The following is a 12298-nucleotide window of genomic DNA, read 5'->3' as shown; positions in this document are numbered from 1 at the left end:
ATCTATCTGCTCGCCATATCTTGGCCAGCAACATCAGCACCAGTTTCCAAAGCCAGAATCATAATGCACATTCTCATTCTTTGTGTCCACGTACAAAAAGCATTACTATCATTTCTCATAACATCTATCCCAAAACTTTCTAAACGTTAGCTTAATGTTCCCAAACACCTCTCAGGAGCTGAACCTAATCACTGTAGGACAAGAAGGTGGAAGAAGCTAGAGGATGGAGAAATCAAAAAATGCACACAACTGCAGCAACCAGCCAGACACACTCAGTACAGCCAGATAAAGACTCCTGAGTCACTACTCAAATCCAAYGGCCTCAGCAGCCTGCAGGCCAACCCTTGTCTACAAATTAGCCTAATATAATAACCAACTTCTTTTAAAGAGGGTGAAAAGGCACCTTATAGAATGTAGAATCACATCTAATAAGTTTAAACATAGGATTTTGAAGAGCACAAAAAAGTCCTTCTGAAACATCTGTATATCAAATTTTAAAAGACTACAAGGAACAAAAGACACTATAGATAGAAAGCTTTAAAGGATCAGTGGGTATTAATTTTGATAATCTCTGTGGAGCAACAGTAGGATGAGCAAGCAATATGAACAAAACCGATCTCCTTACAGTCTTGCATTATCATCTGAAATCCAACAATCATCTCAGCCACGTTTGCTACCACATTTAACGTGTAAACAGGAAGGAAACACGTATTCAAGTGTGCTTYTTTAGTTAAGTTTTGCCCTGTTCTCATACTAACGAAAGAGCTGACCTTTGTAGAACACCAGACGGTAGGGTTTATCAAAGCGGTTTCACACTAAGTAATAACCTCAAGCTCTTCCATGACAGCTTTCAAGCTGTTCAATTCAGGCTGCAAAACTAGACTAAAACTAGAATAACTGCTTGATGCAATGAAAAAAGTTTTAGACATCTGTCAGCATGGTAGACACAGAGCAAGGCCTGGATATTTGCAGGAGGGAAACCTTTAAATACTAACACAGGAAAAAGTACCTCTGCCAGCACTGATTCAGTGACAGCCTGTGGATAAATCCCTCTAATACAGCAATTACTTAGTGTGATAAATAAGAATAAATGCTTCCCCAGGTGGAACAGGCTCAGTTTCTCCTAAAATATTTTAGAGGACCCAAGAAGGAACAGCAAGTAACAGAAAGGAAAAGGAATGCAAAAGGTAAACACTTCCGAGCTCATTTATTCCCCCAGTATTGACTATAATACCTATAAATTTCATAACAATTTTGTACTGTAATGATTCTACGACAGTCTGACCTGAAGCCCTCCAAGACAGGACTAGTCAGTTTTGGCCAGTCAACCGAGGAACACTTAAGCCACAATATTTACAGATCTTCAGACACTCCCAGATTGCTTTCAGCAAACGAAGCAATTATAAGGAACCCTTTCATATCTACTGTAGTTAAGAACAAGCAGAGCTATTAAGCAAAAGACCATTATCAGAACTGCAGCAATCCAGCCAAAAGCATATGATAAACACAAGGAAAAGTGTCAAGGGGAGGAAGAAATCTTTCATTCTTGCTAGTATGCCAAGCGGAAAAGGAGCCTTTCTCAACTCATTGGAAAAGGCTCCTTAAGTCAAATGCTATAGCAACCACTTCAGTGACTGTTTTCTCTCACATATTGCTCGGAAGGAGAAAGATTACAGAAACGCATTCATAGCAGCATAGCTAAAACCCAAATTAAGCATGCAGATGAATGCATTAATTACACAGCAAAGCTGTGAATACAGCACAAAGTCATAATGTATTCCACCAAGTGCAATGGCAGTTAAGTATTTCACCAAACAGCTCTGGTAAGYATTTTATCTGTTTTCAAAACATACACAGTGATTTTAAAAACAGGTCTGAATTTTTCAAGAGTTCCAAGACCTCACCCAGAAAATATGYGTATTTAAACTAATGTGAATGGCTGAAGTAAGAGTGGAGGTACTAAGAATGAAAATAAGACGTAAGCCCGTTGAAACTAAGAGCAGAGGGAAAAGTGGGTCATGGTCGGAAGCCAAAATTTCAGTTTATAAGATTTCATTCTCCAGCTTTTCAGCTTCCCACAAGCCATGGTTTCTGGATTAGCTTTGGAAAAGCACCAAAACTTTATTCCAACCTCCAGCCTACAGAGAATTTGGGATTCACTATTTCAGAGAGTATTTCAGGGAGTTTCACAAAAGATTAAGATGTTGTTTGTCAAGCAATAGAAGAACAAATTTGGGGAAAAAAACCTGCTAATCTAACTGAAAAATAATTAGATGCCTAGGAAATGCGATCCTTTATGCTGTATCTGCGTTCAAAGCTTAGTATTTCACAGGAGATAGASAGACAGTAATTAGAATCAATAGCACTGTAGTATCTTTACATTAAATTTAATCATGAAAGCTATCCATTTTCAATTATCTTAAAGAAGTTGCATCCTCATCTGAGCCACATTCCAGTTATCTGAAGACAACAGAAAACGAACTCATATTTGTACTTCTTAAGATTAGTCTAGCAAATCAAAGGCAAAAAAAAAAAGAAAAAAGAAAACTATACTGAGTCCTTACCAGGATCCAACCTCAATCCACAGCATTTGCCACAAATTGATTATTTTTGAGATTTTTCACTTGTCACTTACTGAAACAGCAAAGTGTTTCCGCCCCAGTTAAAACAAAATGCCAGAGACCACCACTTTCAGGGTTAAATACGCACTTTTAAGGAGATGATTACAGTGAATGCTACAAGGAATAAGGCATGGCCTAAAACAAATGCGTAACTATCACTGTAAAAACAAAATTTGAAGTAAGAAAGAACAGAAAGAGAATTGAAATACAGAACATGGCATTTATTTTAAACATTGTAGGATTTATGAGTTTTTTTTTTTAAGAACATGGAGAGACATCCTTAAACTCAATGAATTCACCTTGAGTGCAGGCACCTGACGATCTCACACGAAAGCGAAACGCCTACTGCGCTAATTCCCAGGAAACCAGCAACAACCGCTCCCTTTATTCGACAACCTTAAGCAATATCCATTCCCTTTATTCGGTAATCTTAAGAAACACTACGAGTGGGATGCAAGCCGCGTGACACGACCACAGCACTTCACACAGTGTTAGGAGAGCTGACATCACACGCAYCTCGCGGAGGCAAAACCACCTGCAAACCTTTTCATGCTTCAGGCAGAAGATAACTGTTACCAGCACAGCAAAGATCATCCGTTACCTGGTAACTTCCAGAAGAAGGCTGCAAAGAAACACTTATCACTTGCCTTGTTTCTTTCAAACATCCCCAAAGCAGCACTTGGCACTAAGAAACACTACTGAACTAGTCAAAAAAAAAAAAAAAAGTACCAATAAACTGACTACAACATGTGAAACATAAGTACCACAGCATGACAGCACCAAATACATCAACTGAAGTAATGGCTGAGAGCATTAAAAATGCAAAATACTATTTTCAATTCACGTGACCGATCAAAACAGGAGAGTATCAGAGGTAAGCAAACTGGATGTGAACTTCAGTCATGTATAGTTAAAATATTACAACAGAATTCCAAGACACAGAATCCAAAATACTATCTTAAAATTTACCTCACTAAAACCATAAACTAACCAAAGTAAATAACAGAATGAAAACAGTAATCAGGAAGCTGTGCAGGTTCTCAGCAGCCAAAATAAAGTGATGCAAAAGCTACTGAAATGCAATAAAGAGCTCAGAAAACACGTTAAAACTTGAAAGGTGTTATTTTAAAAAAGCCAAGCTTATCTTTTGCTCAGTTGTTAATAAATATTACTATGCATGTTTCAACAAGTTTTAGTTTGCCTTTATTACTTGGCTTTCCAGGGATTTACTCACACATCTTGGAGATGGTTTCAAAATCCTAGGCCAACATATTGTTCTCATCAGTGATAAACACTGGAGACTTGAATGTCAACCTTTGCCATTTCATTTTGCAGTAGTCATCTTCTCTATTATTTATTAGTAATAYGGTGTATTATCTGCTACTCTCTTTGCTAGTACGACCAAAGCTAGAGAGCAAGACTCCTTAGTCAAACAATATTGATGGACAAATGAAAAGTTGTATTTTTTTACATGTATCTTTCTTTTTTTAAAAAAATTATATCATCTGAAGTTATACATACCAACTGAAACTTGGGATTATGCTCCTGTCTATCCTAAACTGATTCACAAACCAATAAAAATCATAGAACTTTATTTTAAAATTCAGACAGATGCTAAGCAATTAACATATCTGTTTTAGAGCCACATCAAGCAATTACAAACAAAGATCAGGGTCACAATACCATAAGGCACTATAGAAACAGATACGATCTTCAGAACAAGTAAGTAATATAGAAGGATTAGATGGGGTGGAGGGATGACAGATGTAGAGTTGTCTACAGCCACAGCAAGTCAGAAACAGAACCGAGAGCAACACACATATCCACAGGATTATGCTGTCTTTAGAAACATTAGGCACTGCAAAATCAATTGGATTTTCTTTGTAAACGCAGGAGTATTCTGTCAGTCTCCCTCTGAGAGCAYCTTTTTTGCAGTTTAGCCAAAGTTGATGGAAACATTTTACACAGAAGAGCATCTATACTGGAGCCTGGAGCACAGACAAGCAAGTTCTCCTGCACYGTCCACCCACAGGGGCTACTCTGAGATGCCAACAGGTAAGTGAATATTACACAGCAAAACTCAAAGCATAAACATAAATCAGTAAACATTCAYGATCAGTAAGACTTTCGAGATGTCTCTCAATACAAATGTGCCTCCAATTYGATCACAGTATTTGCTAATTTAATTGCATAGCAATTAAGATAATCCTTGGGAGCTTATGCTGTCTAAATCATACCTCAGCAGACATCAATACACACAAGCAGCAGATAAAAATGCCTGTCCCAGCAAATTACAACATGTAATAAAAACTTGTACRTTACTCAGCAAAAAGCCATACAATTACTTATATAACTGATTTTTAAATTCATTAGTTCCAGCCATATTCCTGTGCAGCATTTCAGGCTTTGATAAAAGTAATAGGTGATTTGTTGTCTATGTAGGAAGCAGTCATTTCCTTCTAAGAAACCAAAGGATCTACCGTCTTAAGAGATTCAAATGACAAGAATCAGTYCAGAGGCAAATGCCAACAATCACAGAATCATAGAATCTGTGAGGTTGGAAGGGACCTCCGGAGATCATCTAGTCCAACCTCCCYCCTCAGCGGGGTCACCTAGAACAATAAGTTTGAGATATTATGGATTAATATTATATAGAAACACAKCATTGAAAATATTAGAAAAATATAACATTGTAATAAATGAAAAAGCTATGAGAAGTTCCAAGTGATGGAAAGTTAAGACGACAGTAAACAGAAAGATGGCTCATGGCCATCACAGACTTCTCAAATGCAGTAAGAATTTTTTTTGTAAGTAAATTTGTTTACCTGCTTCCTGCTGTAAAATTGTACAGGTCACTCAACATTCTATTATTTACAGCAGTGAAACTTAGTCACACACTGATACAGCTAGAAGTGTTCTATTTTATTCAGGCCTAAATCTGCCATGGTAGATTTACTAGCCTACTTGAAGAAAGTTTCAACACACTCACGTCTAACTACTTCACTTTTTAAACTTTTTAAACTTTTTAACCTAGATGTTCAAACCTGTTAAGTTTTCACTGAGATGTATTTGTTAATGTTACAAAGAAAAAAAACGCTAATACGCACAACAGCACTCAACTACGTGGCCTACAAGCTAATAGTTCCACCAGCCTACTGACCAATGGCTCAGAAGGTAAGATGGTATGTCCCAAACATCTTTCCACTGCCAGTTACACTTGAGTATTCAACAGGCTTCACAGATGTTCTGTTATTTTGAATCTATGCTTCTAATTAAAAAAACAYGTAACCACTTTTAAGAGCTACTAATACCACCACTAACCATGTTATTTTCTGCATCTTCCTGGATTTAACCAGACTGCTTCAGATCATGAAAGACCTTCAGTTTTTCAGTAGGAACAGTCAGGTTTTTTTTTAATAAACTAAGGAACACAAATACTTCTTTATACCCGATCCCATGACTCGGACTTTTTTGATGCACACAGTTTAATGCCTCTCTTGCTACTCGCTGCATCACATCAGAAACGTGACACACTATCAAAGAGCTTCTAGACAAACAAACCAAAGGTAATCTTTGTACACCAAAAACATTTACTGAGCTGCATTGTAGAGGAAGAGGTTTTTCAGTAAAGCCTGTGGACATTTATCACCCCAGAAGAGATCAGAAAAGAGATCAAAGACTCATTTTCAACACAGGGACAAAGGTGGCTGCATTAAAAAATACATACATACATACATACATATATATATATATATATATATATAGCTCTCAGACTACCACAGTAGAGAAGATTAGTTAGTATCTTCATTCTTATTTGACTTTTTTGGTAGTTTTTCCTTGGACTTCACACTGCATATGACCATTCCTTTTCTTAGGATGAAGAAGAATATTCTTCCTCCCCTCTGCACCTGTCTAGGTCAAATTTGTATTTACGCATGTGAGAATGCGATCCTCCTAGAAAGTTTCAAACCCTCAGAAGAGACAGCTACAAAAGGCTCTGGATTGGGAACAAAGTCATTAGCCCCACTTATGCCACAGCCAATTAAGTAATATTTAACAGAGGAGAAAGCAAGATGCTAATGAAAGCCAGCYGTAATGCAAAGCCTAAGTTGCTCTCTGCTTGTAATTATACAAGGAAAAGCTCACTTCATTCCTTTTGTTACAAGGCTCCAGAACCTTTATTTTCTATGACACRGGAACTAAGGCAAGGACACTGTAACACTTGTCCTTGCTACCTTGGAGGCCGTGATCAGCCTGCTTCTTTATTGATTAGTTAAGGTCCTTACCAAACCTTCCTTTGTGTATTGTTTCTATTYCTGACTTTGCCTTTTCCAGCGGTTCAGATACTCAAAGAATTAACAACAGCAACTCCAGATCCACTCAAAAGCGGGTGGAATAATGAGCTCCCTTCAAAGGCATTCACACACATAGGGCAAGCAGCAAGCGATCAAGCCTCAGCTTGTCGCGTGAAACAACTGTCCRTCAAAGAACTGCACAGCGCCTATCAGTTGGGCTGTTTTCCAGTCTTCTGCGCCAACAAACTTTAGTATTCCTCAGAATTCCCCTATGACATTGCACTCCGTATCCTTTACTATTAGATACTTATATTGCAACCGCAGCTAGAGGCTAAGTCAAAAGATTGCAGCAGCAGATGATCTTAAGTCTGGCTGATAACAGGCTACGCATGAAAGACTCATAATTTTAAAAGATTCCTCAAAATGTCTTATATCACGATTTTACCTGAAAAATTAGCTATCTGCATTTGATTGCGACAGCCCTTTATTCAGCAAAAAGGGGCCTTTTTCAGTAATACAACTCCATTGTTCTTAAATAACAGTCACTAAAAAGCAGAAACCTACYGCCAGTTTGGTAAGTCTAGTCTTTTTGAGTACTTAAATGTACATTTCCCAGCACACTGCATGGAAGACCTCATTGTGCCCCTGCTTTATCCTTGTCTTATCAGTTGAAGTTTTTTCNCAGAGAGGTCACATACAAAACAACTTCTTAAATATAAATCAGCAATGAGATACTTATTAAATGTTACATACAAAAGAGAATGCGAGTGTTTTTTTTTTTTTTTAAAAAAATATGCCTTTCCTTGAAGTATCAACTACAAGGAATGTAAATTACTAATCCTGGCACTCAAGAAGCAGATTCTCCGAAAGAAAAGGGACACAATTCTATCAAGTTGTGAGAGACAGACATTTTGTGCTGGATTTTTTATTATGATTATTCCCCTCCCTCTCTCCTGAAGCATCCTCCAATAAATCAAAGGCACTTGAAACACACGAGTACGGTCTGAGCAGGATAAATCACCACAAATTTAATATCTCCATTTCTATTACTTCACCACGTCAGCTTTGTAAATGTGCCTCTCACCTTAGCATCCTACAGTACTTTTCTTCTTGGGTAGAATAARCTTGTTAAACGCAAATACAGAAGACTGTGCAGCAGCCAAACTGCCAAAGAATTATCTTTCCACGTATTTCAAGTTCAAGAGAACATCCCTAAACACAAATCACTTCCTAGTTGGGAGTATCTAGCAAAAGAATCCATTATACTTCTAACATCACATAGTACAAATCACTCCTCCCTTTATACAGATGTGCATCCAAAAAACTTAAGCAGAACTGGGAGAGCTTAYTCCACAGGATACATAAGCACCTAATAACAGATGAAAGACTCATTGCTTTCACTACTAAAAGAATTAATTTTCCAGAAGAATATGAGAGAGGTTAGAGAAAAGGTTAAGGGAGAATGGAATAAAATATCTCAAGTCTTTCTTGCAAGTTTGGCTTTCCCTGGAAATTTGAACTGGCACCAGGAAACACTGCAGCRATTAAAGCATCTATGTAGAGTATTGAAAGTAAACATAACATGTTAAATTAGGAAAAGACCTAATGCTGACGTGCTTCCTCGCTCCCTTCACACTAGTGCTTACTTTACAGTAGAATGATGGAACTCCAAATTTTCCTGGGAGATTGGAGAACAGAGTATGTCTACACTGAAAAATGACTAAGTTAACTCAGGTGTCACCCCTTGCCTCCCTCCCATCCATACAGCACACCATCACTTCAGTTTGCATTTTAAACTCAAAATAAATGGGTCAGCTTTGGCTACAGATCAGAAACTAAAATGAGAGTTGYCTGACAAGTAATTAAGCACTTTACAGCAAGGATGTTAGCTGATGTGCCAGTAGCCCTCCAGTACCCTCAGCTCCTCTGAGCTGAGGACACTCTTAGAGTTGGTAGCCTCAACAACACAAGATTAATATATCACCATCAAGGAAAAATGTAGTTGGTCTACCGAAAGGCTGTATTTGAAAAATCTACACATAAACTTAGGTGACAACCATTTGCAATATCCTTCCCTACGAATACATCCTTAATGTGTCAGTGGAATGAAGTCACCAGTTTAATGAAATACAAGATACAGTAGCCTGTGATAGCACCTATAGCAGAACAGAGAACTGTCATATTCAAGAACTGGAAAGGAATAAATTTGACTCTCTCCTATCTACCAGGAGAGACTGTCCAGATAGATGAGGGGAAAAAAAGATGATAGTGGAATTTCCACGTGATGATTTTAAATTTGAGAAGGCAAGAACCAACATACACAACAGGAATTAGCATTCTGTAAAAAGCATAACTTAAAATAAAAAAGTCAAAACAATACTCATATACCTCCGTTTTTTTCATTTTTATTTAACAACCACAGCACTCTCTTTCCAGAGGCATCTCTCTCATGGAGTAATTCTCACTGATATCCAGCAGTTAATATCCTTGCCACCAAAGCATGTTGCAGTTTGTTCACAACAAATTTGCTCTTCTGAAATAATCAAAATCCGTATCTTAAGTTTAGACACTTGAGACACCCAGAAGTCAGTCAAACAGCTACACTCTATTTGAGTAACACTGGGTAGATAAAAGGAACAATGGAAGCAGTGTAGGAAAAGGAGGAAGAATTCTTGCAGCTACTTCCTCTAAAATACTACCCTGATTTTGCAGTATCACCTGAAAACTAGTGTTCATGAACATTCACAGGGAAACAATAAATCAATGCCTAATATCTTAATAACAGAAGATTTCCAGTCCTCTTTCACTAGCTGAGGTAGAGAAAGGAACAGTTCTTAGATGTTTGCAGTCACTTTATATAATTAAACAAAACCTTTGAAGGATTCCAAAGACAACTGTGCTACCTAAGACAAAACGTTATCAGTGCCAGTTCAATTGATCAGCTGAACGCATACTTAAGTTTGACTTTTAACTTCTGCTGTGCACACGAGGATTTAAAGAACTGTTGCTACTTAACTATCTATTTTAAAATGTCAAGATTTAAATTCAAACTAAAGAGCTACCACCATTTAAAATGCTACCATATTACCCTTCAACGAATGCAACCGACAACATCAGCCTCTGACTTGCAGAAAGGGGAGAACACATTTGCTTTGACCTTATGTTTGTACATATTTTTCTAACATTATGAAAAAAGTTACTTGTGATATAGTTCTTAATGCCAAACAAAGGAAATTAAAACCAAAACATTTTAATTAAATTTTGTCATAGGCTAAGAACAAACACTTAGTATGGCTCATGATGCATAGTAGTTTGTTAAGCCTGATGGTGTGTAACAGCATTCATGCTCTTTATCTTCAGAATATATGAAGTCCTGGAAAATGAGCTATTTGCCACAAAATTATCTTATAAATGAGAACAGTGCACTCAATCCTCCTCAGAGGATGGGGGCCACAAAGGCCTGGACCTACACAGAGGGATCCTCAGAGCTTTGACAGTAGAATAAACATTTTCTGTCCTATGCACAAAAGAAATAAGGCATATTTACTAAAAGCAGTGTACCACACAAACTGGGCCTAAACATGCTACAGAAAAGTGCCCAACAGAACTGTTTATTGATTAGCTGTTTCAGCTCTGAGTATAACAAAAACAGCTTAAAATTACAACAGCACAGTTAAACACTGCACATGTCCACACAAACATTCTTAAGTATTACCTCATGTGGCTTAATAAATACTGTTTCCATTCCTCCATGTAGTTTCCCATTTTTTGCAGGGTGCCTGCACACTTCACAGCAGTACTATCTTCCCCTACTTGCAAATCAACACTCATTGATACAATCAAATAAAAAAATTAAATAGTTTCACAGGTACCATCACTAATAACACAAATTACATCCTACAGCATGCACAATGGTCTGCTTAAAAGTCATTTGAAAAAACAAGTCTTTTTTTGGAAGGTGTGTTACATTTCAGCTCAACAGTGCCAGCAGTGAAGAACAAAGATTTAGGATAACTAGTTAGAAATAACTAAGAGATAACTGTCAGACAAGTCATAAGAGCTTCTAAGGCCATGACCACTTACTTGTAGATGAACACAAATCATATCCTTAGCGTCATTACTTTCATAATAACACATGACACTTCAAATTCAACATGGAAAGTCTCATATAACATGATCTTGATGACTAATTATTTGACCTCTACTAATTTCCTAATAATGTGTCTTTAATGCAAACCAAGTAACAGGCCAATACATCCCACTATTTCCTATCTACATAAGCCTACAAATGTAGAAAATGTTTCAGTTAGAAGGTACATAAGAAGAACAATTTCAAAGCTGAATTGTGTCTGAACTCAGCTTTATATACCATTGATTACTATAGGGCAGGAAGTCAGGAATTCCTTTATTAGATATATCAATGATCTCAACAGCACAATAATACAATAAATAGGAAAGTAAATACAAAGTGTCACCCTCCCTTATCCTCTTTCAGCTCATTGCTCCCCCACTGCCCTCTTGTTCTCCCACAAGCTTTCCTTTTTGGCCTACAGCCCAGTCTCATCTTCCTCGTTTTGATTCCTGCTTGCACCTTCCCCACAACAACATCCCCTTCCCGGGGAGGGGGAGCCACACGGCTGGCCTGGGCCTAACCGAGCCTCCGCTGGGTGCGGCGGGGCCGAGGCACCCTCCCTCGCCCCCAACCCCCCGGAAAGGGAGGACCTGACAGGAGGGCTGGCAGGGGCCCGGGGTGACAGCCGAGCCCCGCGGTGGGGGGAGGGGAGGGGGACCGGCCGGCCCCGGGGACAGGCCCAGGCAAGCGGTGCCGGCCCCGCCGCCAGCAGCGGGGGGCCCGCAGCCCCGCGGGCCGCTCACCTCGTCCTCCTTGTGGTTGCGGATGCCGCGCACCAGGTCCTGCAGGTTCTTGTCAAACATGCGGTCGATGCTGCCCTTCACCATCTTCAGCGCCATGGCGGCGAGGCCGCGCCGCGCCGGGCCGCGGGCCTACGCTCGGGGCTGAGGGGCTGGGCCCAGCCGGGGGCGCCGCGGCGGCTCCTGCTACCGCTAGAGCCTGGTGAGTCCAGCGGGCCCGGACCGCTCACATCACGGAGGGTTGCTGGGGTGGGGGTGGGGGGAGAGGAGGAGGCGGAGGCGGCGGCGGGGCGCGGGCGGCGCTTGCCCCCGGCGCGCCGCGGAGCGGTTATAGACACGCAGCGGCCCCGGCGGCCGCGAGCCCCAGCCCCGCACTCCGCTCGGCCTCCAAGCGCCTGACAAAATGGCGGCCGGTCAGCTGAGGGCTAGGCCCCGCCCCCGTCTGACCCCGCCCCACCTCGTCCGCCCTGCCTCTCGCTAGCCACGCCCACGTCGCGCTACGGCCCGCCC

General features: G+C 39.9%; 1 protein-coding gene across 1 annotated transcript in view; it reads right to left on the bottom strand.

Annotated features, from left to right (window-relative positions):
- Nucleotides 1–12197, bottom strand: part of AP3D1 (adaptor related protein complex 3 subunit delta 1) — a 43984-nt gene extending 31787 nt beyond the window's left edge. The window contains exon 1 of the mRNA XM_085314838.1: nt 11792–12197. Coding sequence (XP_085170964.1) covers nt 11792–11887 — 96 coding nt within the window. The 5' untranslated portion in view covers nt 11888–12197. The remainder of the gene's footprint in view (nt 1–11791) is intronic.
- Between the last annotated feature and the right edge of the window lie 101 nt (nt 12198–12298).

The sequence above is a fragment of the Rhea americana genome, unplaced genomic scaffold, assembly GCF_003343005.1.
Source record: "Rhea americana isolate MKP2758 unplaced genomic scaffold, rheAme1 scaffold_412, whole genome shotgun sequence".
Lineage (NCBI taxonomy): Eukaryota > Metazoa > Chordata > Aves > Rheiformes > Rheidae > Rhea > Rhea americana.
Note: the sequence above shows the minus strand (reverse complement) of the source record. Positions and strands in the feature narration are given on the sequence as shown.